This window comes from Lepidochelys kempii, chromosome 26 (genome assembly GCF_965140285.1).
Source record: "Lepidochelys kempii isolate rLepKem1 chromosome 26, rLepKem1.hap1, whole genome shotgun sequence".
NCBI classification, from domain to species: Eukaryota; Metazoa; Chordata; order Testudines; family Cheloniidae; genus Lepidochelys; species Lepidochelys kempii.
The window spans coordinates 13,261,084-13,288,308 of record NC_136405.1 but is presented as its reverse complement, the minus strand read 5'-3'; the positions used below and the strand labels follow the sequence as shown (position 1 = coordinate 13,288,308).

Sequence of the window (27,225 nt, the reverse complement as noted above, 5' to 3'; positions counted from 1 at the left end):
GTTTAGCCCAGCAGCCCATGTATAGCACACCTAACACCCAGCATCTGAACACAACCTCACACCAGCAGAGGAAGACATTCCAGTGTCTCCCAGTAACATCTGGGAGACGGATGAAGCTAGGACAAGCCGAGTATTTCTTTTGGACCATGAGCCATGAACAGGGGAACCATAGGCGTTCTTCCGCCCTTGGCAAACCAACAAACTTCTCTCCCCACCCCAGCTGGGAGTGAGCCACAAACACCCACACTGAACATTTTGCTCCTTGCACACATTTGCATCCAGCCATAGCTTGCAGAGCCGTAGCAGGAATGAATCTCTCCATGCTGCAGAGCACCCAGGCTACCTGCAGAGGGAAACAGAGCTCCATCCAGCTCCATATGCAGAGCTGTTTTCCTTCCTCTCAGGAGAAGAGAAAGCCTTGCTCGGCTTGAGTCAGGAAGCAAGTTCTCAGGTGCAGGTGGGTGATCGCAGTGGTTTCCAGGGCATGGGAGACAGATTGACTGGATCCCATCCATCCAACAATTCAGACTCCGGGGTGATCACACCCATTCCCAGCCCCTTCAGAGCAGATTTCTTTTACACTCGAAATGAATTCCAGATCCTGACTCTTCCTCAGTTGGGAGATTCAGCTGCAACATTAACCCTGGAATAGCTACAGATCCATCATTGACCAGAGGGAGTTGCCCCCACACACACTCATGAGCCTACTTCTGCCGCTCCAGACATTCGCCTGGCATGACCAAAGCCCCCATGGAACCAGGTAATGATGCAGGGTTAGAGCAGACACGCATCATCCCCTGAGCAAATGCACAGGCCAGAGTACAACCAGAAGGGACCTGCAGGGAAGCCTCCAAGTACAAGCAACTGCTTGGGGCCCTGTGCTTCTGGAGGGTGGGAGGGAGATTTTGCTCATGGGCCAGTCTGAAGCTGCTTCCATCGGCAGGGATGAATCATAGAATCCTAGAATATCAGGGTTGGAAGAGACCTCAGGAGGTCATCTAGTCCAAGCCCCTGCTCAAAGCAGGACCAATTCCCAACTAAATTAAAAGCTGGAGACAAGTCACCTTCTGATCCCACTGGGCAGCTCGTGGATACCACGCTGCGTCGCTGACCCTGCATTCACACATGTTATGGATAGGAGGCAACAGGGCTGGGCTGGGTGACCCGTGCTACCGAGGCCAAATTGGAGGAGGAGGGGGTTCCTCCAGAAGCGGCACGGGGACCTTCTTTCAGGGGCCCACCATTTCCACAAAGGGCACAATATACCCTGGGCACAAGCCACTGAAAGAAACCCCAGCAGCACATTCCATACAGGAACCTGGGAAACAGCCATGGTGACCCAGGCTGAAAGTGTGGGATGGTGTAAAAATAAGCTGGGCGAGGGAGGGGCCTTCCAGGTCTGTCATGTTCATATGGCTTTATAATGCTGCTCCCTTGCAGCCAATCAGATGGGACTGCTGGGGCGGGATGGAGGGAAGGGGCCACGGCGGGGGGACAGTGGGATGCTGCACAGATCCACCTAGGGGATTTGAAGCCCAGACTGTTCTGGATCTCAACAGCTGCTCCCGGCATTAATCCTCAGAGCAATGTTCTAGAAAGGAGCCGGGGATTATGCAGGATTATGACTGGCCTGGACAGGAGGCGGATAAGAGACTGACCCTCCCCGCCCCAATTCCCACCTCCAGGGCAGGAGTGTCTCGGCAAGGCTGCTCTAGGGAGACTGGTCTGATGGGGCCACTGGGCAGGGCCGGGCACAAAAGGGAAGGCGCTCTGCCAGCATATGGGGGATTGGCAGCGTTGGCACAGATGTGGAGGCAGATGGATTCCCATTCCCCACCCTCCCTCGCCTGGTGGTCCCAGGTGGAACTTTACAGGCTTGGGAAGTTCTCGATGTCGCTGGTCTGGAGGGGAGAGATTCCCAATCCCTTATCCAGAACCTGACACCAAACGGAGACAACCCAGGCCCCAGCCCCAGTTCCCAGCCCCATCTCTGTGCTCGTTACCTGATCCCTCGGGCACTGCGCGGGAAAGGATCCGCTTCACCAGACAGCATTTCAGCAGCGCCTTGCGCGTGAGCTGCGGCTTCTGCCATTTCACATGCCCCTTCTTCCCTGGGGGAGTGTGACCTGAGTCGCCCAGCAGGCTCCCGTCAGTCTCCTTGGTCTCGTCCTGCAGCGGAACACAGCCCAGGTCAGCGCCCAGAGGTGGGGAAGTCACATAGGCAGCCAGGTTCCTACTCACCACCTGCAATTACCCCTTACAGTGCCCCACGCAGGTGGGCATGGCGAGCTAGGAGATATCAATGCATGACAGCTACCAGCAGAACTGGGTCCAAGCCCCAGAGCTCTGATTGCTCCCAAAGTCAGGGGGACACATTTGACCCTGGGGTTCGGACCCCATCTGTAATAACTGCTGTTCACACACACACACTGCATCTTCATGTCAGGCATCCTCTCTCATGCCAAGAGGATGTGACAATCCCCCCTGAGTTAATCAACACAAGAGCAGAGGGAGAGGGCGCTGTGGGGCTAATGCAACATCAGCCTGTGGACTAGGGTGACCAGATGTCTTCATTTGATAGGGCCAGTCCCAATTTTTGGTTCTTTTTCTTAGAAAGGCTCCTATTACCCCCCATCCCGTCCCTATTTTTCACACTTGCTGTCTGGTCACCCTACTGTGGCCCCTCCATGCCAGCTCGACTGGAGCAAAGGGGCCACAAAGCAGGTACGAGGCCGGTCTGCAAACATGCCCATGTCCCTGCACCACCTCTAAGCACAGGAGGCATTCGAGTGGGGGGCGCGCCGGGCAGAGGTGCAGCATGAGCAGGCAGGGACACGGCGGGGGTGGACCTGCACCCCAGCCATTCTGCACCCCGAAGCCTCACAGCGGACCCCAAAGCAGGGGCACAACTTGCAGCAGAGCGGCTCCAGGCAGGAGATGCAAAGGAGGTAGCTCTTGCACCGGGAGCCGCAAGGGGCGGTGCAGAGACTTGTGCGAGCAAGCCGGGAAGCTGGCACGAGCAGGCCTCCAATTCTGCCCTCCATTACACCCCCGCTGGCTTTAGCAGGAGAGCAGAGGGCTGGATGCGGCCAGTTTGGGAACCAGCTCCCGCAGTGACTGGGCGCAGCGTGGGCCACACAGGGGCAGAAACATTCTGCCTGTGGAGCAGGAGCTTTGGAAGTTGGCGGGGGGAGCTGCCCCGCATTGGGGTCGGAGAGCGGCAGCAGGCTGAGATCAGATGTGAGATGAACGGGGAGCAGGGCAGGCACTGCAGAGGAGGCGGCTCTCGCGGCCCCAGCGACAGGTTTCGGCAGACGCCCAGGAAACCGGAAAACCTCTGGCCACCCCCATCCCTGATCTCCAGCCCATCCCTGCCCCGTGCCATGCTCTGCACAGAAATTCCCCCAGAGCATTCTGCCTCCAACCAGGACCATTACGGGTGCATTCCCAGTCCCCATAGCTGTCACCCCCCACAGCCCCCGTTCTCATCCCAACACACACACACACACACCCTTCCATCCCACTTTAGCCTGCCTGCAGGGGCAGTTCTGAAGAGATGCTGCCACAGGGATGAGATGATGGTGGTTTCCTAAGGCCCAGCCTCTTCCTCTTTCCTGAGGAAGGGGTGGCCTGGAGTTGTAGGAGTGCTAGACTGGCAACCAGGTGCACCAAGGTCCGATCCTGACGCTGACACAGACTCAGGGTAGCCTTGAGCCTGTTTCTTAGCCTTTGTGCCTCATTTTCCCCTCTGTGATGCCAGGATGACAGTTACAACCCTACTTCACTGGCAGGTCGGGACAGCCGAAGTGTTTTACGAACACTGAACTCTTCCGATGGGAGGTGCTGTCCTTTGCCCAGTGCCCAAATACCACAACGATGGGCACTTAGAAACACATGTAAGGAGTTCAGGCTGGCATCACCGGTGCCCAGATTGCGGTTTCTAAATTCCGAGGAGCGCATCTGTAAAGATAACAGAGCTGTGTGTCTGCTGAATAATTGATGGTTTTATTCCATCTCCCACTGAAAAGAGAACCGACCTCAATCTGTCTGTCCATCAGAGCCAGCCTCTCTTTTCATTGCACGCAAGGCGATGTGACAATGCTTCAGTATGGGGGGGCTGCCTGGAAGTGATAACGGCATATCATTTGTGCCTGCCATCCAAGGAGCTCAGAGCCCTTGGCAAGCATTGATTAGCCAGCCAACGTCCCTGTGCCAAGGAAGGTAGACAGATACCGTTATACCTGTTTTACTGAGAGGAAAACTAAGGCACAGAGCTCGAGGCTGATATTTTCCAAAGAATCCACTGCTCTGGGGACCCAGCTTGCTACACTTCAGGTGTCCAGCCATGTAGCCAAAATGGAGGCAGGCCAAAAGCTTTTAAGTCACTTGCCTAAGACATCCCAGGACGTCAGTAGAAGAGCTGGGAGCTCCCAATTCCTTGCTCTGAGCCACTATATTTCACTCCCTGTCTCTGGAAATATTGATTTCCCACTGCTGTCTGCAATTCACTCTGACAGTAATGAGGACTGTCTGTTTAGTCAGGCCATTCAGTTATTTGTGGCTTCATGCCAGACACATAGAGCCAGGGGCTGGCTTTAGCCGATCAAGCCCTAGGACCTTGCATGGTCTCACCTTAGGCCGTGTGAGCCCTTTGCAAGTGGTTCTGCTGCCAGGCCACCGTGCTGGGCATACCAGCCACATGCATGGGTACGACACTCTCAGGAAAGGGCAGAGTTTGGATTGCAGCCACCTGTCCTCAGGGCAATCTGGAGCCTGGGTGGCTTCCATCCACACCCTGCGCTTCCATGTGAATAGGGCTTTAAAGCAACCCTGCTCACTCCTTCCCACAGCCTCGTCCCCTCCCTCTGGGTGTAACCCAGCACTCCAGCAAAACGCCTTTGACTTCTGTGGGCATCACGATGGTGCAAAGATCCTGTGATCACAGGGAGCCTGTGTGGAGACAGCAGCCTCTCTAAGCTCCAGCTGGAACAACATCTGGACCTGCCTCCTCCTTCAGCTTTTCCTAGCCTGAGTAGTTCAGTGTGATTGGCCCAAGATGCCAGGGGAGATGCCCAGCTGGTAGGGAAGCAGCTGCCACCTATCCCATCTGTCATTCCTACCAGCCTGGCTCACCGCTGGCACAGAACCCGTCCCAATGGACACAGGTAAAGTTAAGAAAGCCAAGCCACCAAAGTGGGGGAGATTCAGCCAGCTCCCACGACGCGTCTCTCTTCAGCTCGAGTCACCCCGCTCGCAGACAAACTGCCACTCCACACAGAACGTGTGTCCTGGATCAGGGCATGCTCGCTCCAGGGACATGCAATGCAGGATTCAACAGACCAAAGGGGCTCTGTGTTACCAAAGTGATTTGAGTAGTTCAGAGCCAGCTAAGCCCAGCAGACAGATGGCCGGGGAGTCACGGTTTTTAAAGCACGTTATAACTACAAATTTGACAAGCCAGTTTTAATTTTTAAATTACGGATTTTTCCAGCTAAGCAAAGTCAGGCTCGCTTAGCCTGGTGGCTCACAACGAATTCACCAGCGTGTCCCTCGGATGGCTGCAGGGTCGTCTGCTAGAAAGGCAGAGCGGGGGGAAGCTAACAGGTTTCCTGGGATTTGCCCCCAGAGGCTCCTGCCAAAAAGATATCGGGGCATCCCAGGCTCTGAGAAGAGAGCCGATGTAGCGATGCCAACAGGAGAATCTGAGAGTCTGGGATAAGGGCTAAGACATGTCCCAGCACAGGGTGTCGAATAGAATTCAGAAGAGGGGAATTGGGACTCAGGACCCCTAGGTAAGTTTCTTCTTCATGACTGCGCTACTGAGTCAAGTCCAGTGAGCCCACGCTGGGGCAGAGTCGGGATCCAGGAGGAAGCCACTTATCTTGGTCCGTAACCATCTCCCCAGCACTTCCTTTCTACATATCAAGCTATTTTCTAGGTGGACCAGGCTTCACACATCACACCCAATACACCATTGGCAGTGGAGAAAACCAGAGACGCGCACCAAAGGGGAGGGGGGGAGAGGGGGAAGAGCAGCTCTGGTTTCTGAGAGCCGGTGAGATATTGATGTGTTGCAGCTGGAGAATCGTCACTCCTGCCAGATGGTCGTCTCCCCCCGCCCCTCCACCACCCGTGCAGGTGAGCCCGGGGTGAGATTCTATGGCTGGCAAGTTTTGGGGGGAGGTGGATTTGTGCACACATGGAGCAGAAGCAAAAGCTAAAGTCTTTCCTTCAGGAGAGCGCCCATCAACCAAGTAAGGGCTGGAGGGATCAGGCAGGGAACACAACATGAAAGGACACCAGAGTCAGAGCAGCTGTTGGGCTAGAAGAGAGGAGGTTTGGCAGCAGTCTGGGCGGACTTGAGAGGAACCAGCCTGGATCCAGTCTGACCGAAGGCTCCTCCATCTACTGAGCCCATCGCAGGCTGCTCGTGGGACCCTCTGCTTAGCCTGACTGATGATTTTACAGAGCCCCAACATTGGGCCATCGATTGTCTGCTGAGGGGTAGGGGGTGGGGGAGATGACACAGGAGGAAACTGACTTTCATGGCTTCACCTCCAGAAGAGAACATAGGAGCGGCCAGACTGGGTCAGACCAAGGGTCCTTCTAGCCCAGTGTCCTGTCTGCCGACAGTGGCCAGGGCCAGGGGCCCCAGAGGGAACCATCAAGTGATCCATCCCCTGTGGCCTATTCCCAGCTTCTGGCAAACAAACAAACAAGAGGGGTGGCTGCAAGGCTGCTGAGGGTCCTGTTCCCAAACCTGCAGGGTCCCTTCCCACCCCTTGTCTTGCTTTAAGCATCTTCCTGCTCCACCAGGGTTGAGAAGTGACAGGGAATCTGGGCAGGGGGAGGCATGACCCATATGGCCTGCTCTGTGCCATGCTTGACACCCGCAGTGCAGCATCTGTCCTTCCATGTGACAAGCCCCTCATCGCTGCCCATCAATAATGCACAGCGCTTCCCCTTTTGTTGTCAGCTTTCCCAGCTTGTTCATTATTTATCAGCCTGGGCTAATTCCACCTGACAGGTACACCTGTTCCTGGGAACCTTGGCCCAGCCAGATACCGCCCAGGTCAGAACTAGACAAAAGGAGACACGGCTCATTGGAGACACATCCCAAGAGCCTCCAGCACAAACGCACACTTCCTAAACTTCTGCTGGGTGTCACGAGTCTGCCGCTCTCAAGCACAGAGGCTCTCTGATGCAGGCATTTGTTACACCCATGCCCTGGCATCCAAGTACATTTCTAAGGTCCTGTTTGAACAGATAGATCCCAAAGTACTTCATCAAGAAGCAAGACTCCTTTCTGGTGTAACACCATTGGCTTTAGAGTTTGGCTCAAGCAATCCAGGATTCACTTTGCTCACCACTTAAATGCAGCCACCTCTGGAGTGGAAGCTGACAGCTGTTTAATGTGACTTGATGCATCCATGACGAACCGCATGACGAACTGGAGTCATTCCAGAGCAGAGCGCAAAGGAAGAGAGATTTGGAGGAGCTGGGCAAGGCCACGCTGCAGAAGGAACGGCTATGGGGACAACTAGAAATGCAAGGGATGTTCTAAAGATGACAGGGACCAATTATTCTCATTAGTGGCTGAGGACAGAACAAGTAGGGATCGGCTCAGAGCTGCAGCAGGGGAAACATAGGTTAAATGTTACACAAAACTCGCCAATCCTTTGCCCTTCTCCTAAGCCCTCTTGGCACAGAATCTCCCAGGGCTTTGGTGAAATTAACTAGTTAATAACTTCCAGCTCTCCTGCAAGCTGGGTATTCTCCTCATTATACAGATGGGGAAACCAAGGCACAGAACTTCAGTGACAAAACTCACCCTGCAGATCAGTGGCAGAGTTGTGACAAGAACCCGGGAGTCCTCGCTCCCTGCTCTCCTATCCTAACCACGCAGAAACTCTCTTCTGAAGCAAGGAACTGAACCCAGGAGTCCTGTCTCCTAGCCCATGCTGTGTTTGCTAGGCAATACTGGCTCCCAGACAGACAGCTGACTTCCCCTCCCCAGTTTATCATCTGAGCTGCCTTGAGCCTGTGTCCTTTCGGCTTTCTTCCTTTCCCAGGACTGGTCCTGCTTCTCAGACCCCATGGGAAATGCTAAATGGGGAGCAATTGCAAACACCAGTGAGGGAGAAAGAAATACACAGGGGATTTGGGGCTGGACCTAATGGAGGCTAGCAACTGGGAATACAATTCACCATGCTTTCACCTGTTAGATACAAAGGAGACCCTAGCTAGTCAATGGAAAAAGCTGTCAAGGGTGGTCCTGAACTCACGGTTTCTGGAGGCATTCAACACTCAACTTTTTATCCAGTACTCGGTAGGGTTGGCTTTGTAACACCATGAACTACATCACTGGCTCTCGTGTATACCAGGGGGTGCTGCTCCAATCTCTCGACACTCCCCTCGAATGCTCATGGAGCCTTGCCCGCAGCCCGTCTCCTTCCCTTGAGGTAGCAATTTGGTTTGGAACCTCAGAACATCCAGAGTTTCACGGCACAGACAACAGAAAGGGCAGCAGTGAGGCCCGGAGGCAAGACCCCAGGCTCGTTGCTAAGGGAAGGGGGAGAACAGATCATAAGAACGGCCATCCTGGGTCAGACCAAAGGTCCATCTAGCCCAGTATCCTGCCTTCCGACAGTGGCCAATGCCAGGTGCCCCAGAGGCAATGAACAGACCAGGGAACCATCAAGTGATCCATCCCCTGTCGCCCATTCCCAGCTTCTGGCAAACAGAGGTTAGGGAGAAGAGGTTCTGTATCTCTTTGTCTGGCTTCAGTGAATCCTGTTGGCTGGGGAAGGCTTTGCGAGATTTCAGCCCCCCAGAGCCTGCAGAGAGCAAGTAGCACATGCTGCTTCCCAAGGAAGGGACAGGGATGTGCGGCTGGGTAGAGGGAGGATTCGTACGGGCTGCACGGGGCCTGAACTCACTTCTATCACTGCCACCATAATGCTGCCTATGGCCTCTCGCTGCCCAGGATGAAGGGCTCTGGTTTCCCTTCTTCCACAGGCTGTCCAAGCTTCTCTGAACTTGCAAGGCCTCTCTGCAACAACCCCCATCTGCGATTCCCTGACTTAGATCATCTACCCAGCCCGTCCCCTCCACCTGGCCATCACTCCTGGCTTTCTTCCACCTCCACAACAACATCTCAAGCCACCCCTGAAACCACCCGTCCCATCCTGCATTCTGCCCCCAACACTCCCCCATCACTCCAGTTTTGCATCCTGCTGCATCGGCTTGTGCCCACGGACTGGTGCTCATTGGGGCAGGCACCCTGCTGACGTGGCACTGCCTACCTACCGTGCCAGGCTGCTCCTGCTTGCTTCATGTCTAAACAGCTCATAAAATCTCCAGCAGCGTGCAGCTATCCAGCTTATTATCAGGGCAGGAGAGGCAATGGGGCAAGGGGAGGTGGGAATGGGAGCTGTTTACTCAATTTACAAAGCAATTACAGGAGCTAAAATTAAAAGCGATCTGGAGGAGCCCAGCTGGGACATCAAAAGCAAGCACGGAGGTTGGAAATGGCGCACAGGGGCTTTGCATTAGCACCTGGGTGCAGCATTCTGCCTTCAGCTGCAGGTATGCAACCCCACTCACTTCTGGGATTTATTCTCGAGAACCACTCAGAGCTCCTTTCTAGAACTAGACTGCAGAGCTCTGAGCACCAGGGTTTTGCAGTGCAATTGCACCATCGGCCTCCAAGTGTGGGTTGTTATAAAGGTTACCATTCATCTGAACTGGAATCCTAAATCCACCATCCCCTACCACTAGATTTGGGATATTCAGATCCTCCAGTGCTGGGTCAGATCTGAAATGGGCCTGTTTTCCACAGCTAGCTTGGAAGCAGTCCACACCTGGAAGAAGTCCCACAAAATCAGCCTGTGGGATTTTAGGGCGCTTGAAGCCACGCTTCAAACCCTATTCCAGGTCCACACCCCTCCTCCTCAGTCCTCTTTTGCTAGCCCTGTTAGATCAACCTGGGATCGGGAAGTCAAGACCTTTGCAAAAGGTCTCTGGTAGTAAAGATCTGCCCTCAGTTACCGTCCTGCCTTGGGGTGGGATAGCTCAGTGTGGCTCTTCATTTGGGAGCGTAGTTAACAATTCTACCAAGTTTTGCCTCAGGCACACGGCTATTTTTAGGCACTAGTGGGGCACAGTGAGCATGTAAATATCTACCCGTGCTGGGGATTACACCTCAGCCAGAGTGTAATCATCCCCTAAATCACATGAGCCAGCAGATCTGATGGATACACACAGGGGCAGAGGCCGTGGGAGTTCCAACGTGCTATTTTTGTAGCACGGTTTTTACAGGGTGGAGCCTGCACTTTAAGTCACCAGGAACCAGGTTAATTCCCCCCTCAGTAGTTATCACTAAGCAGCGTGAAATGGAGCAAGAGTAGAAAGTGGGGGGGAGAAGGGACAAAGGGTTCTGCAGGAACAGGGGCGTTGCTGAGCTAAGACAGACTGGGCTGCAGGATCTGAGGCAGGAGGCGAACAAGTCAAGGGATGTCAGAGTAAAGGAGAAAAAGGACAGGGTGGGATAAAGGGTGTGTGAGGGGGAATAGGATTTAAAGGAGAGAAATTGACTAGAAAGTGAAAGGTAAGGTAGAGTCAGATACTGGGAGAGGAGGGTGACATAAGAACTTGGCAGGGCAAGTGGAAGAGGGGGTAACCCAGCACAGAGGGGGGGCAAGCAGGAGGGGGAGCATGAAGATCAGTACCAGGAGGGTGGTAAATAAGAGGAGCACCCATTCAAACCCAACAACCACCCCAGGAGGCTGTCCTCTGTCTAGAAATGGGGCTGGGGTGGTTACAGCAGCACTTGGCAAATATAGGGGGATTGAGAAAGGCTGATCACTTGCAAACCACCCAGTACCGGGCTGCAGAGAGCTTTAACTCCACTGGCAAAGCTCCCAGCTCAGGAGCCGCTTCCCTCCCCGCGGGGGAACAAGCCCATCTGCAAGTAAGAGACCAACGTCTCAGCCAGCTGCGAGGCTCCAGGTGGCACAAACAGAACCAGGACCCTCCAGCTAAGCTGGAAAAGTGCCTAGAGGCTGTCTTTTAATAGTGCAACATGAGGGTCAGGTGACCTGTAGGCCTTAAAGTGACACACACCCCAGGATAGCGATCCATGCCCCCAAACATTCCTATTTTCCAGGGGGCTGCTCAGCATCTTAATATTAATGCTTTAAATATATATATCTCCTCTTTCTTGCAGGCTCATCAGCAAAGCATAGGGCACAGGGGACCACACTGGAAGGAGCTAGGACACCTAGGAAAATGACACCGGTTGTCTGCAAACCATCCTCTGCTACGCCAGTACCTATCAGTTAGTATGACCGGCTAGTGCCGATGGGACCTAGTAGCTTTCAGCACCATAGCAAAGCATGAGCAAGACCACAAGCAGTTAAGATGGGCATCTCCCCGAGGGAAGGGCTCAGTGGCTAACAATCCATTGCCCAGTATCGTCCGATCTTGTTAGGTCACCAGTTCATACCCAGCCCAGGTCAGCAGTGACTGACGGGCATTCAATGGCTGCTCGGTGACCTACATAAAATAAGGTGGAAGGGGTGAAACATGATTTGGGGTGAAAAGCCATTTTGTGGGCCCTCCCCCCAATGTTTTGATGAAAATTTTTCAATCAGCTGGGGGGGGGGCTATGAGCCCAGTTCCTTGGGGGAGAGTATATACAGCACAAAAACCACAACTTGGGTACTTAGGGTGACCAGATAGCAACTGTGAAAAAACGGGACGGGGGTGTGGGGTAATCGGTGCCCATATAAGAAAAAGTCCCCCAAAACAGGACTGTCCCTATAAAAGCGGGACATCTGGTCACCCTACAGGTACCAATTGGTTCCCCCTACCCACTGGAAAGTCTCAGTAGCCAAGGGATGACCAGGCCCTGGAGACCCATCTCCTCTCTGCTCCCTACAGGGCTCTCTCCAGAGTTAAGAGGTGCTGATGGGGAAATATCCAGGCTGCACCTGTTCTGGGAGGTAATTAGAGGGATCGGGACCCAGGGCTGCCCTGCCATCAGCTAGAGGGAATGTGGGGTGTGTGTAAGGACGGGGAAGAAAGGGAATAGGAATTGTAGAGAGAGCAGAAGGATGGAGGGAGGGGAATCCAAGATTTGCAGGGAGCCTGGGCAAGGGCATGGGGTGGAAGGAGAACAGGAGGGGGTCAGAGTAAAGGGGAGGAGTGGGTGGAAAGGGGGACCTCAGAGCACGGGTGAGGGAAAGAGGAGCAAGTGATCGATGCTGGTGGAAGGGTGAAGGGGGAGAATGGAACAAGGGAGCAGGGCGGGGGATAAGGTGGGAGGGTCAAAGCCCAATGGGTCAGGAGGGGAAAAGGGAAGGGGCTGGGGTGGGCAGTGGGATGGAGGTAGGAGAGGGGGCTGAGGCAATGGGACAGGCTGGGAGTCGAAGACTCCCGGGGATCCTGTCCCTGGTCAGTGTCCTGGGCGTCCCCCCCGGACTCCTGTCCCCTCCTGACCCTCTAGGATCCAGCCCCATGGCAGGGTTTCAGTGCTTTCCCCCCACACCCCTGTCCCCCCGGGCGCTCTCAAGGCAGCCTCTCGGGGCGCGCTCTTCCCGGGGTCTCTCTGCAGACCCCCGCCCTGGGCACCGCCAGTGGGCCTGGGGCAGGGGATCCCCCCAACACACACACACAAGCCCGGACCCCTCCCCTGCACCCAGCCTCTCCCCCGGCCCCCCACCCAACTTCCCCTGCCCGGACGCCCCCGACGAGCAAGTGTCCAGGGTGCCCGCGCGTCCCCCCTTCCCCGGCCGGGCCATGCCCGGTGCCGGGCGGGCCCCGCTACCTGCATGGCTCGCTCGCGGGAGCCTGCCCGGGGATCGCCGCTCCGAGCCGCCTCCAGCCCCGCCGCCCGCGGGACTCGGCGCCGGGACTCCGGGCCAGCGCTCAGCCCCCGCCCAGCGCCGAGCCAGCCCCTTAACCCTCCCCTGCCCGGCCCTCCCAAACCCGCCCCCCGTCTCCAGCCAGCCCGCACTGCAGAGTCCGGAGCCAGGGAGAGGGGGAGGATGGAGAGACCTGGGTGCCTGGGGCAGGGGAGGTGTGGATGGGGAGGGACGGAGAGAGCCGTGGGGATGGAGAGACAGATGGGGGTGGAGAGAGGCGTGTATGGGGAGGGCGAGACACAGGGATGTGGCCACGGGGAAGGAGAGATGTGCATGGAGCCAGGTAGGGATAGATGTGTATGGGGATGGATGGGTGGATGGATAGATGGATGTGTATGGAGATAGGTTGGTGTATATGAGGCAAGATAAATGTATATGGGGATAGATCGATGTATATGGGGAGGGATGGATAGATAGGTGTCTCTGGGGATGGATAGATAGGTGTCTCTGGGGATGGATGGATAGACAGGTGTCTCTGGCGAAACATAGATGTATATGGGGATGGATGGATAGACAGGTGTCTATGGAGATGCATAGAAAGATGTGTATGGAGATAGGTGGATGTATATGGGGATAGATCGATGTATACGGGGATGGCTGAGATGTGTACGGGGATAGAATAGATGTGTATGGGATAGATAGACAGACTGCTTATCTCAGGCTGTATAATTCACAGGCACCCTCCTTAACCCTTTCACTCGCTCCCATCTCTAGCTCACCTTCTTATCCCTTCCTTCCCATGTGTCACAGTGCTCTTACCTCCACCCCCACCCCACTTTCAACTGCTGCCCTCTTTCTGCCAGGCTCCTGGGTTGCCCTTCCCCCTTTCCATGCCTCATGGCTCTGCAGAATGCACACCCAGAGCATGGGGCATGGCCCCTGTGCTGGCTGCCTCTCCCGCCCTTATGCACCTGGGGAGCCAGTGGACAGCCTGTCCTAAGGCAAAGGAGGTGGCGTACAGGGTCAGAGGTGCTGGAACTAGGGGCATGGGGGGTGCTGGAGCACCCCCTGGCTTGAAGTAATTTCCATCATACACAGGGTTTACAGTTGGTTCAATGGCTCTCAGCACAATTGTTCCAGCACCCTGTCCAGGGTGGACACTTTGGGGAGGCAGGGTTGGCTTTGGAGCAGACACTCCCTTCAGGGTACCTGGCCATCAGGCGAACGCCTTTCCTCTCAGTGGAGCGATGGTACTCAGATCCTTACCCCCTCACGGGATGGGCATGGTGGCCGAGCGCATGGCTCATTCCTTCAGGATTCATGATACTCACTTCTTTCCCTCTGTGGGCATGAGAAGCAGCACCTTCCATGAAGGCAGGGGCCCTTCCTGTGAGGGGACCAGGACAGGTGCCTCTTCCTTCAGAGCCTGAGATGAGGAGAGAGGTTTGGACGCTGATGGACCAGGAGGAGTCTGAGCTCCCAGTTTGGAGGTGATGGGAACTCAGGAGCAGCATCTTCAGAGAATGCACAAGGCACAATTGACCAAATCCTACATTTGGCCAAATCCACCAAATTTTGGCCCATTATGGCTGGAGTAAGGCTTCAGTTGTGAGCACTGGAGGAGGGTTTTTTTCCTCATTTGCTGCTATAGATTAATGGCAGGCTTGTAGTTCGTCCACCAGCTGGGGACTTGGGAGCCCTGGGCTAAACTCCCAGCTCTGCCACTGACCTGCTGCATGACCTTGGGCGTGTCACTTCATCACTCTGTGGCTCCGTTCTGCACTGTAAAAGAGGGGCTAACAAACCACCTTCTCCCCCCGCCCCCTATGTCTGTATTGTCCATTGAGAACTCTTCAGGGCACGACCACTCTCTCACATGTCCCAGAGCCGAGCATGACGGGGCCTGCAGGTGCGCCTGTGATGCAGTTAACAATAAAGATGCCGAGATCTTTTATGCGGTGGGTGCAATTCACCGAGCGCCTCCTGGGACTGGAAATATAAGACTTGGCAGGCCGAACCGAGCAGTCAGCAAAGGCACAAAATACCAGTGTTCAAAAAACAGCCTGGGGAATCTTTTGTTCTGCCGACTGCATGCTGCTTGGCACCACCTCCCTCATTAACCCACCCATCCCCTCCGCTCCGGGCCCTCGTTTGCACTGGGTAAACAGCTCCTAATAGCACCTTTGCTCCTTCATACAAACAATGGCGTCTGGGCCCAAAAAGAGCATTAAGAGCCACTGAGGGCCCGTGTTTACTGGTTGCGAGACCAAAATATTACAGCCCTTAAGACAAGAGTGTTCATTTTCCCTTCACATCCACTTGTAACTCCTCAGAGGCAGGCATGAGAGGGTTTTGTGGGCCACATGCTCAGCTGGTGTTAATCAGCGAAGCTCCATTTACATCAATTTACACTAGCTGTGGAGCTGATCCTCTTGGTTGCTTCATCTCAGCCTTTTTGGCTTTGAACCAGGCTGTCGTTGTCGGTTTCACCCACATCGAAACGTCTCCCAAAACACGTTGCTTTTTGATCAAAATTCACGTAGAGAAAAAGGAAAGGAAGCCTTTTGATAACATCCTAATGGCTTGTTTCCACCTTTCTGGAATGGAACAGCTCAAAAAGTAATTTCAAAATGAAATTCATTGGGGTTTTTTTAATCATAAAATCGTTTTTAAAAAGCTCAAAATTGGAACGCAATGGTTAGATTTTATCTCAATAAAAGGACAGGCAATGAATCCTCCCCCCTGAATGGGCCTGTTGACTTCCGTGGGACTGAAAATTAAGCATGTGCTTAAGTAAACTGGGTCTGAAAACTTTAACCCCAGGGGGATAAATGAACAATCCAATAGAAAAGCCAAGGGGTCTGTAGCAAGGTCAGGTCCATGGGCTGATCTGATGAGTACAATAGAGGCTCAGCACCACATAGGATTCCACTCATTGTAGAGCGGTGAAAACAAAAGTCAAAGCATAAGATCTTTGCTCTTTGGAAAATGTTTGGTTTTGTAAAAAATCAAAACTGTGGAGTTTCCCATGAGACAGAAAATCCAGACAGAGAGAGAGAGTTTACAATCGAAGAACTCTAGAGAGACAGTCAACGGACTCAAATGTAGTGTAATATGTGGACTACAAAATCAAGAGAACTGGGGGCTATCCCTGCCTCCATTCCAGACCTAATCCAATTTGTAGGGTGGCATTTGTGGATGCAAAGTGATTACATGTTGTGTCAGTTTAATATCAGATCATGCAAGTATTCTCTTATAGGGGGCTCCAATCTGGCCTGACTGTAGAAGAACAAACTCCCTGACCAGTTGTGATCCCAAATGCATGCATCTCTGAAAGCCTTTAGAAGCACTTAGCGCCAAATTTACAATGGCATTTGGGCACCGAAGCACCAGGGTTTTCAAAATCCAGCCCTTCCTACTTTGCCTGCAAGTGCTATGAGATGGATAAAGACACCTCCTCTTCCTTATGTTCTCAGTGTTACATGATGAAAATATATGAGCTCACTGGGATCTGGCAACGCAGAGCTGGCAACCCTATTGTATTTATTTGGACTGAGAGCTATAATTGCGTTCTGAGGCTCCCTCTCTGACAGCAAGTACCAGCTGTTTGTGATCTGCGTAGGTGTCTGTTGGTGGAGCAGGCGTGGGGAAGTGTATCCATAAGAAAGGAGTCCCGGGTCAGTGCAGTGCAGCTAGGAAGTGAGTCTTTAGCCCTCTGTTTTGGAGAGAGAGATTATAATAAGAAATTGAACAGAGTTTGCATTAATAGCAAAGCAACTTGGTCTCACAGTAACAGCAAGGATCTCAAAGAGTTTACAGCAAGAACCTCAAAGTGTTTACTAGCTCCATTTTATCAATGGGGAAATGGAGGCAGGAAGAGAAGAAATGATTTGCTAAGGTCCTATGGCAGATCTGGGACCAGAACGCAGTCGTCTCAATCGAGGGACACACTCATAAGGCTAAGACAGTTTGGTTGCGCACTAACCAAGATCTGAAATTAATAATTTGCACTGGCTTGGGGGTCTAGAAAGCAGGGCCCTGTTGTGCAGGGTGGTGTATAGACACACAACAAAGATCTGGTCTGAAAAGCTGCCCATCTGAGTGCAAGACAGGCAACAGTTGACTAGACACAGGGGGAGCACAAGAAAACAAGGAAATGACAATGCCCAGTGTGATAAGTAATGGTCACAACACACCCACTGCCTAATCACTAGCAAACTGTAGAGCATTGCTGCTCTTTAGCTTAATCCATAGTAACTCGTGCTTTTAGGCTAGAGGTCCTCAGTTCAGCCCCCAGTGTATCGCAGCCATGGCATAAGTATCACCGCAGAGGAAGGCTGGAAGGAGGACAGTAAAATGGCCTTGCTGCGGATACTTACAGGCAGCCTCTCCTATGAGTGGAAGAAAGCGTTCTTCCTCATGATTCATTTATTTAAACTTAACAGAACTAGTTGAATGGAGCCAAACTTTGATCGAAAAAAGAAAAGAGGGAAAAAATTCAAGCACATTTTCACGATTCCCCCCAATTTTTTCAACTATCTGATTGAAATTTTTCAAGTTTGCAAATTTCCATCGAAATTTCTAATTTCGTCGGGAAAAAATTTCAGTTCAAATGCCCCAAACTATTTTCATTCCCATTTTTCAATCAGCTCTAACCTTGCATTTGGTCTTTTTCTCCTTCTCTTAGCTATTTTCTCCTCGTCAGGCTGGCACTTTTGAACTATCTTAGCATCCAAGGCCTTAATTCAGTCAAGCACTTAATTTTAAGTATGTGAATGGGCCTGTTGACCTCGGTGGGACTGAAAATGAAGCATGTGCTTAAGTGAATTGGGGCTGAAAACTTTAACATAAAGAGGATGAAAGATAAGGAACAATCAGACAGAAAAGCCAGGTGGTCAGTAGCAATTTCAGGTCCAGGTGCTGATCTGATAAGTAGATATGCTCAGTATCTGCTCATCCCAGATGATGCAAACAAATGTCATACCTAAGATCTTTACTCAGCTCTACAGCTGGGTTTTATTATTCCCTGTGACTAAATTATTGGATGACTTAAGCCCTGTTTTTCTGGTCAAGAATCATTCTCAGATGGATCAGGATTCCTGTGAATAAATCCAGTTTCATTTTGCATCCACCAAATAGTCCTCACAAACAGGCTTTTTCCTAGAGGATGTTTGCAACCAGTTGCTACATGGTGACCCTCTCTGCTCCTTAACTAGATGACTGAAACTTTTCAAACTGGAAGAGAGTGAATGACACCCTTTCTGGTGAGAATTTTTGTTGTCAATATGTGAAAGTTTCCAGATCAGCAATGAATAGACCATTTGCCCAGATACTCGCACACAACAAAAAAACCCAATATCTCACTTATATAGCACTCTTCATCAGTAGCTCTCAAAGCGCTTTACAAAGGAGGTTGGTATCATTGTCCCCTTTTTACTGAAGGGGAAACCGAGGCACGGAGTGGCTAAGCGGCTTACCCAAGGTCACCCGGCAGGCCAATGGCAGAGCCACCTCTATCTGAGTCTCAATCCAGCACTTCAGCCACTGCAGCTGCCAGCACAGCTGATTTGCTGCAGCTAATCACAAAGATATTCACCAGCCACCATTCCCATTGTTCAGCCGGCTGTACCCAGGCAAAACGCTCAGTGACTGGCAGTGGGAGGTTTGCCTGAGTAGTAAGGACCATGCAGCATCTGGGTAAAGGAGCTTGGAAGTTGGTCCAGGGTGTTAGAATCAGGTTCATGGGCAGAGATGCCTTAGAAGTAAGCCTGGGAGCTGCTCGCATGCTCAAAGAGAGGGTCACAACCACCCGACGCCTGACCTGCCCCTTTATTGCCATTCTCAGTGCTCTTCAGCGCCACCTACGGGAAGTGTTAAAGAGTGACTTTGTGCCCCGCTGGTGCCCAGATGCCAGTCTCGGCTGTGCAACACTGGTGCGTCATTTGGGACAGTTAGCCCGCTGCGAGTCAACATTTGCTCCTGATCTCAGCCTGCCAAACCCGGGGCAGGATCTTATTTTTACTTACCCTGTCTTCAAACATCTTCTTATGGAAGTCTGATGGATGACTGTTAGTCAATGTGCAGCGGAGGCGGGAGTCACTGGACAGCCCAGGGTAGGTGACGGGCAGATCCAGAGTCAGCCGTGGCAGTTCAAAGCGTTGCTGATGCTGGCTGCAGATCTACAGTTATTCCCATCTGGTTCCTCTTGCCGTGCCACGTACAAGATGCAAATAGGGACAGAGAGATCCTGGCAGCTGCTTTTGTCTTTGTTCAAACATCCCCGACAAAGGAACCATCCCTATGCCAAGTTTACCTTTTGGGCCATTATTCCCTCTCTGTGACATGCAACACGGCCAGCCTACGGCTGCTAGTTTCCATGGAAACAGAACCCATAGCATCTCCCTTCCCTCTCACTCTCTCTTTTTTAAGGAAGCCAATTAGCCTAAAATAAAAATCCCTTTAAAAACGGGACTGGAACTAGCCGCTTCCTAGCATCCATGGAAAAACTTAAAGGGGAAGTTCTCCACTTCCAGGCACTGGAGGGAGAAAGACCTGGGGTCCAGGAGATCCCAGCAAGTCTATTTTAGGTGCTTATCTGGCCCCCCGTTGTTGTTTTATCCACACAACACACCTGTGGAGCAAAGCAGTGCTGTTAGCCCCATTGTACAGGTGGGGACCTGAGGCACAGAGTCATAGAATCATAGAATATCAGGGTTGGAAGGGACCTCAGGAGGTCAACTAGTCCAACCCCCTGCTCAAAGCAGGACTGATCCCCGACTAAATCATCCCAGCCAGGGCTTTGTCAAGCCTGACCTTAAAAACTTCTAGGGAAGGAGATTCCACCACCTCCCTAGGTAACACATTCCAGTGTTTCACCACCCTCATAGTGAAAAAGTCCCGCAGGAAGTCTATGGCACAACAGGGAGATGAATATGGGTCTCCCAAGTACTAGCCCATTGCCCTAATCTTTCCTCTGAAAGAGCTTGGCATCACAGGAGATCCCTGCAAACAGATCCCTGTGCTTTGAGTGGCTGCATGCATGCTGCTCTAACTCACCCCTGCAAATAGACCCCTGTGCTTTGTCACAGGAGATTCCCACAAACAGATCTCTGGGCTGCGACAAAGGAGATCCCTGGAGGCGTTTCCCTTGTTACTGTGTCAGAAGAGATCTCGTCTGTTGCGTCTTAGGAGAGCCCTGGACGCAGTTCCCTGTGCTCTGTGCTAGAAGAAAGCCCTAAAAACAGATCCCTATTTTAATCCACTTCCAAAAATTCGCCTAAGGAACCGATCCCTGTTTTGTGTCTTGAAACAAAAGGACTCCCAGGGCGGGATTCCTGGATAACGGCAGATTCACACTGGCTTCACCGAAGCCTTAATTATAATGAACAACAACATGAACTGGGTAGAATCTCAAGAGCAAACGTTGTAAACAGAGGAGCCAACTTCATGCGCCATTAGACACTAGGGCGGGTGCAGTCTGCTGCTTTCCAAACAAGGTTCCCGTCGAAATTCTGTGCAGCACCGTTTCATGCTGACATCAAAGGCTTGATTCCAATAAACAAGCCGGAATACCCTGGCTGCAGCGATAGAAGTCAGCTTCCTTTGAAGAACATCCAAGCCGTACAGCTATTTCGCTGAGCCCTTCTATCGGGCCATGCATATGAGGGTCTCAAAGCACCGTACAAAGGCATGACTGTTTTAACTATTGTTTAGAGGGGGAAACTGAGGCACAGGAAGGCCAAGCGACTTCCCCAAAGCCATGCAGTCGGTCAGTAGTAGGAAAACAAACCAGGTGTCCTCACTCCCAGCCCTGTGCTGCATCGACTAGCTGTGAGTCCTTTCTGTTCTCCAGGCCAAATTCTGCAATGTCCTGTCCCACAATTTAGCTGCTCATTTGAGTAAGGGCTGCAGGATCGGGCCCTAATTTAAGAACTGATCCTGAAAGGTGCTGGGCATCTTTTCTGAGTACTCTCAGTATCCATTGACTTTAGTGGGAGCTGAAAGCCCTTCAGGGACCAAGTCCTTAGGCTGTCGGCTCTTTATGGCGGGGGCCTTGTCCTTCTCTATGTCTGTGGGCAGCCATGGACAGCCTGGAGCATCGTGGAGAAATAAATAACAATAGCCACCACTAGAGTTGGTCCAGGGCAGTTACTTCCCCACCTGGACTGGGAGGAGGGTGAGGCGGGGGGCTGAGTTTGGGTTTTTTGAGGCTAACCCAGGGTTTGGATCCACATCCCAGTTCAGATCCCCCAGGAGAACCTGGGCCCCAGAAGAGAAGGCAGGCGTCATGTGTATTTCTTATAAATCTCACGGGCACTTCAGTTTGCCAGCGTGATGTTATCCTGCCTGGCTGCAGAGAGCCAAATCAAAGGGAGGAAATGGACAGGAATCGAAACAGCGAGAAGGGGCTACCATAGGCAATATCAAGGGGAAACACCGGGGAAGGTATTAAGTGGGAAATGGCCCCAACCTGGTGCCCACTGGGCAGGCAGAGTTTATCCTTTCCAGGCCAAACCGAGGATCAAAGGGGCTTTGAAAACCTCAGAGGGGGTGTCTACATTGCAGCTGGGAGCATGTTTCCCAGGGCAGGTGGACGGAGCTGCTAGCTCTGCTCGAGCATGCTAAAACTAGCCATGTGGCTGCAGGAGCATGGGCCAGCCGCCCCAGTCCAACCGGGCCTGAGCCCCCGGGTACGTCCTCGGGCAGCCGGCCTGAGCCACCGTGGCCACGCAGCTATTTTTAGTCTCTACCCGGGCTGGGAAGCAACCTCCCAGCTGGAGCACAGAGGTTGCCTGAGAGACACACAGAAAGACACAGAGGCTTCAGTGGCGAGATGGGCGTAATTGGGCAGAAGGGAGCTTGCAAGGGAAGATTAAGTGGCGATAAGCAAATAGGCCTGTTTAGCTTTCGACCTGCGCTCTGCCTGCTTTGCTGAGACTATGCGGTATCTGTGTCACTGCAAAGCCTGGAGGATGAGGTTTGCAGGAGCTGAACCCAGTTGGGCCCATCGTGTTTGTACGGGTGAGAAATAGGAAAGGCTGCTGCCCAGAGATTCAGAGTGCTTGACCCGCGCAGTTCCATCTTTGAGAGAGGTGAAGGAAGTCAGGTCTGCCACCCATGGGGTGCCCTTGAGAGAGACCAAACAACTCTAAAGCGCAGGTCAGCCTGTGATCACGACAGCCCCACCAAGTGGCAATCTCAGCGACTCGTAAGACTTTGGCCCCATCTGAGCTGAGGATGGGCCGTGTTCGGTCCAGCTCCGAAGAGAGATGGGGATTTGAACGTGAGCCCCCTGAAATGCTGAGTTTGGGGTGCTGGTTTGGCTCAGTCTCTCCTGACAAGAAATACAATGTGCTGAAGGGCCCGCAGGCCAAGGCCAATGGAAGCAGACAGCTCAGCAGGGACCCAGGAGGGGTGTGGAGTTTGCATTTCACAGGGGCTTTGTCGACAGAAAGGCCATTTCAAAAGAGTAAGAGACAGGCAACGCGCAAAGACTCAGGAGTTTGGTCAGCTGGGTCACACGGTAATTGTGTGTGCTCCCTGACTGGATGAGTGAAAAGTTTGCAAATTTGGGTTCTGTTCGGGAAAGCATCAGAGACCCTGGGCTCCTTCTCTGTATCCCCTGAGACTGCAAACAGGGACCAGAGATGCCAAGGGAAGCATCGGCCCATCTCGTATTCACACCTGATTTCTGGAGCTCCTTGCTCCAACCGCAGTGAATAAATTCTGCAGTGGGATTTTAGCTTTTCGGGGCCCAGATGGAAGGGCAATGCAAGAACAGGGCAGAAAAAGTTATTTTAATGTTTCATCTTGTCTGGGTTGAGTCCTGCAACTAGCCTCAGGATCAAATGGGAAAATCCTTTTAACTTTACCAAAAAAAACCCCACATTTTTTCCTTTGTGGCCAACGCTAACGCTGTGTGTGAAACTGAATGTCACTAGCGAGCCCTGGGGGGCCTGGGGCCAGATCCTTAGCAGATATAAATTGGCACCATGGGCAGTAGATTTACACCAAGTGAGGGACGGGCTCAGACTTCCAAGGCTCTGGCAGTTAAAGCTCATTGAGGGCAACTGGAAGCCAGCAGACCTGAACTGGGCCAGAGGGGGCAGAGTCTGACCTCAGTCACACCAGTGAAGGCTCTTGGCTTCACTGGATTTCCACCCTGGTGTCAATGAGCCCACATTCAGGTCCAGTCTCTCCATTTGTACAAAACACCACAGCAGCTCTCTGCTATCTGAGGTGCCTGTTCTTAATACTGCCCACCATTCAGCTCTCACAGCACCGTACAAAGACAGGGCACAGGGCCATTTTCCACATGGGGAAACTGAGGCACAGCAAGAGAGCAAATGGCTTCTCTCCCCCCCCTCCCCACTCACTCAGCAAGCTAATGGCAGGGGCAGGATGAGAACCCACATCTCCTGATTTACAACCTCACCCCCCCTGACTGCGGGAGCCCAGCATCCGTATCCAGAAAGCTTCGGTCTTTGGCTAAATGGGACTCCACGGGCAAGGGTTTGAAAAGGTTCAAGCCTCTGTTGAGGCCCCTGGCAGCATCATTTGGGGTGACATTCCACCCCCGCCATGCAGAGGGCCAGCCTAGGCCTCAGGCTGGCCCTCTGCCCAGCGGGGAGCTTTATCCAGCATGCTCAGCACCTCTCCTGATTTGACCCTAACTGCAGGACACTCACTGGCCGCTTGCCTGACGGGCTGGACATCTGCAGTGGAAACTGCTGCTGCCCACCCCCCTCGAACGGCGTGGGGGGAGGGGAAGACAGAAATGCTTCCCAGCCCCTGGCAACCCAACTCTCCCTAATCCACCTTAATCTCAGCAGCAGTGGTTAAAACCCACTCTCGCTTTTTAATCTCTGCCTGAACCTTCCTCACTCGCCCCCTCCTTCCCCTCCTGAAGCCAGCTCCAATCTGTCCTTTGTACTGCAGCACGTGGCATAGCGCCCCCCTCTGGTGTGCACGTAAACCCTGCAAAGCCCCTGGTGCTAGCCAGCATTATCTGTCCCTTTTCCGTTTTAAATGCATTTGCTCTTAATCACCGTGCAATATCCAGACACCGGACTGGAGGGGCTTCATTGCTACACAGAGCAAGCGAGTCATGGGATGTAGGATCAGAAGGGATCAACTGGATGATCAACTCCAGTGCCCTACTATTTCAGCCAGCCCTGTCATCGTCCGGTTCATAAACTTATCACGCTCCATCTTCTGCTCCTCTTGGGAGCCTGTCCCAGACCCTCCACCCTCCGCTGGTTAGGAGCCTTCTTTGGCTGAAAAAATTTCACCTGGCTCTGCTTTTTCATAGCCCCTGCTGCCTCTGAGCACAGCGGCAACCAGAATGATTCCAGAGCACACAGCCCAGAAGGCATGCCTGACCCACCAAGAGGCGGCAGAGGAAATGTATGTCCTGGAGGGAATGGCTTAAGGCTAGCTGAGCCACGGGTTTGAATTACACAGATTTCCTGGGCCCGTCAGTTCCAGCCCCACAGCACTGAGTCAGCCGGGTGCGGTGCTTACTCTGAGATCCAGTTCAATCCAATGAGAATGTACGTGGCCTGCCGTGGAAGCGCTGGAAAAGGGTGTGAGAGAGACAGATCCCCGAAGGGGTCTGTCAGAGGTTCTAGGCCAGTGTATGTGGGCTGTGGGCATGTGGGCGTGTGCCAATGTGCGCCAGCTAGCATGTGTGTGTGTGTCGATGCATGTTTGCACATGTTTGTGCGTGGGTGGGCATGCACCTACATGTCTGAGGCAGCGTGGCTTAAGGACTCACTGTGTGACCTTGGGCTGTCACTGCTCCGTGCCTCAGTTTCCCCAGATGTGCAGTGCAGCTCCCTCTCAGGGGATGGGAGGGCTGAAGCTGTCAGCATCTGTGGAGGGCTTGGAAGAAGCACAAATGGGGAGCGCTGGGGCTGCTAATGAGCCCCTTTCACTGCTGGGATGAGCCTCTCTGCTCAGGCAGAGGAGCTGGCTGGAGGAGCCCTCGCTGGGCGGACGGGCTGGGGAAGGGTTGACATGAGGGTCTCCTTAGCAGAGTGCTTTCCCTGGTAACTGGGGCTGTCAGCGGCTCTCTCCAGTTAGCTTCCCCCTGCACGGCTGACTTGAGCGATGTCAGAAAGTGAGCAGCTTCTCCCCAGCCCGCCCCCACTGTACAGACAAACCGCCCAGCAACGCTCTTGGAGGGGAAGATCCCTGCCACGCTTCTGGAGCCCTTTGGCTTTCCTGAAGCATCGCGGCAACCAGGATGTTAGCGAGAGTCACTGTCCTAGGAGAGTAGGAACAAGACAGGGTGTGGGGGGTGTCTATTACCAAAGACAAAGGCCCAGGTCCTCAAAGGTATTTAAGCGCTGAACTCCAATGGGCCAATGCTCTTTGCACTGCTGCAAAGCCTGCAGACATCAGTGGTAAGACTTGGTCCCCCATCCCTTCTGCAGCCTCTATTCCTGTAGTATCCGAGCACCTCCCAAACATCAGTGTTGGCACAACCGGGACATGGGCGGTCTGGCCTAGCGGGTAGGACCAGGAGTCAGAATGGTCAGAGCACGAGCCGGGCCTGGTGGCTGGAGCAGGAGCCAGGGCCAGAAACCGGGAGTCAAGCCAAAGGTCTGAACCAGAGTTAGGAATCGGGAGGCTAGTCAGAGATCGCAGTTGGAGTCAGGGATCAAGAGTCAAGCCAAGGAACAGAGCCGGGCTCCGAAGCAGGGAACAAGAGCAGGGTACTGCCAGGTTGCACAGACAGCTTCCTGGAGCACCCTCCATGGTTAAAGGGCATGCTTGGCCCAATCAGGGGCCATGGAGGGGCTGCCGATCAGGTTTGCCTTGATGGTGGCTGTGCTGGGAGTGGAGGCGTGTCCCAGGCTTCTTTGTGCTGAGACACCCAAGGATTTTCTCCCCCAGTAAATTGTGGGGGAATTTGTCGGTTCATTGGGGACAATTCTGGGAAGGGCGCTGGAGGATTGGAAGCACTCAAGTGAGTTTTGCCTGCTTCCTCGTTGCGGAGTGGTTATGGAGCTCTAACCCATGCTCAAAGCTGGATCGGCTAGTCTGGACTTAAAGCACCTCCAAACCCGAGTCAGAGGTACTGTGTGCACAGTAGGGAGTTTGGGCTAAAACCCAGATAAGATCCTGTGACCATCTGAACCCCTATGTTCACCCTTTTGCAAGACTGTGATACATTTTGTGAGGCTGAAAACTCGTAATTTGCTGATTATTATTGTCCTAGTAAAATATGTGTAGCGAGTGTATGTAAAATTGTAAGACTCTACTGTGTGATATTACTAAGGCATGTCCCAGGTCTGAGGAGCCGTCACAAACCAGTTCCCCAGAGACAAAAGGCTAGCTGACACCTTGGCCAGAAATCAAATGGACACCACTTGGTTAAGTGATCATTCTTTGGCAGGAAAGAGCGTGTGGGTAAAAGAGCAACATCTTGACAAAGAAACAGCTTGGGGTTCCCGTCTACACAGACTTTCTGTCTCCTCAACCTCAGCCGGAGGTGATTCTCAAAGAAGAGAAAGAATTATAAGAAGGGAGAGAAGATATCCCAAATTATCTCCCCCTTTCTCTCTACCCATAGCATCAACAACATCCGAAGAACAAGGAAGCAACACTGGACTGGAGGAGAGAGCCTGACTGAAAGAAATTCAGCCAGTGAGACTGTTGGAACATGGGGGGAGAGAGACTTTGCTTTGGATTCACTTAGCTCATTAAGTTGGCATTAGTTGCATTTTATTTTTATTTTCTTGTAACCAGTTCTGACTTTTATGCCTCCTTACTTGTAGTCACTTAAACTCTATCTCTGTAGTTAATAAATTTGTTTTATTGTTTTATCTAAACCAGTGTTTGGGAAACTCCATTTGGGAGAACAGAATTTGTGCATATCATTTTCTATTAATGAAATGACGGACTTTATATGAGCTTGTATTGTCCAGGGGGGAGCTGGGCAGTACAAGACACACATTTCTGCGGGAAAGGCCAGGACTGGGAATTTGCTAGTGTTGCTCCTCAGTGTAATTCATGAGTGGCTGCCCGTAGCGCTCAGACACTATGATTAGGAGTAACTTACATGCTGGAGGCTGTGTGTGGGCAGACCAGGGGTGGTAGCTCTCACAGAAAAGCAGTGTAAAAGTGTGGAGAACTGAGGGATCCAGATTGTACCCTGGGTAATGTCACAGATCCTGGGCTAACTGTGCAGTGAAGACATACGCTGAGAGGTTAAGTGAGTTGCCCAAGATCACACACAGAGCCTATACCAGAGCAGGACATTTGTAGTTTCTCCCCAGTCCCTTCCTCTCCAGCCTGGGCCTCTGACATGGATCCATGAGGGCGGATGCCTTAGGAACCCACTGTGTTTTGA

The 27,225-nt window shown here is 52.7% G+C and overlaps 1 protein-coding gene across 2 annotated transcripts in view; it reads right to left on the bottom strand.

The window, feature by feature from the left end:
* LOC140903668 (calsenilin) overlaps positions 1-21,094 on the bottom strand; it is an 83,088-nt gene extending 61,994 nt beyond the window's left edge. Inside the window, exons 1-2 of one of the 2 annotated variants that reach the window (XM_073325328.2) lie at positions 18,893-21,094; positions 2,004-2,169 (exon numbers count right to left, since the gene is read on the bottom strand). In XM_073325328.2, coding sequence (XP_073181429.1) covers positions 2,004-2,169; positions 18,893-18,907 — 181 coding nt within the window. In that variant the 5' untranslated portion in view covers positions 18,908-21,094. Of the gene's footprint in view, positions 1-2,003; positions 2,170-12,829; positions 12,915-18,892 lie in introns of those variants that run through there. The other variant, XM_073325327.2, reaches the window with a different exon arrangement.
* Between the last annotated feature and the right edge of the window lie 6,131 nt (positions 21,095-27,225).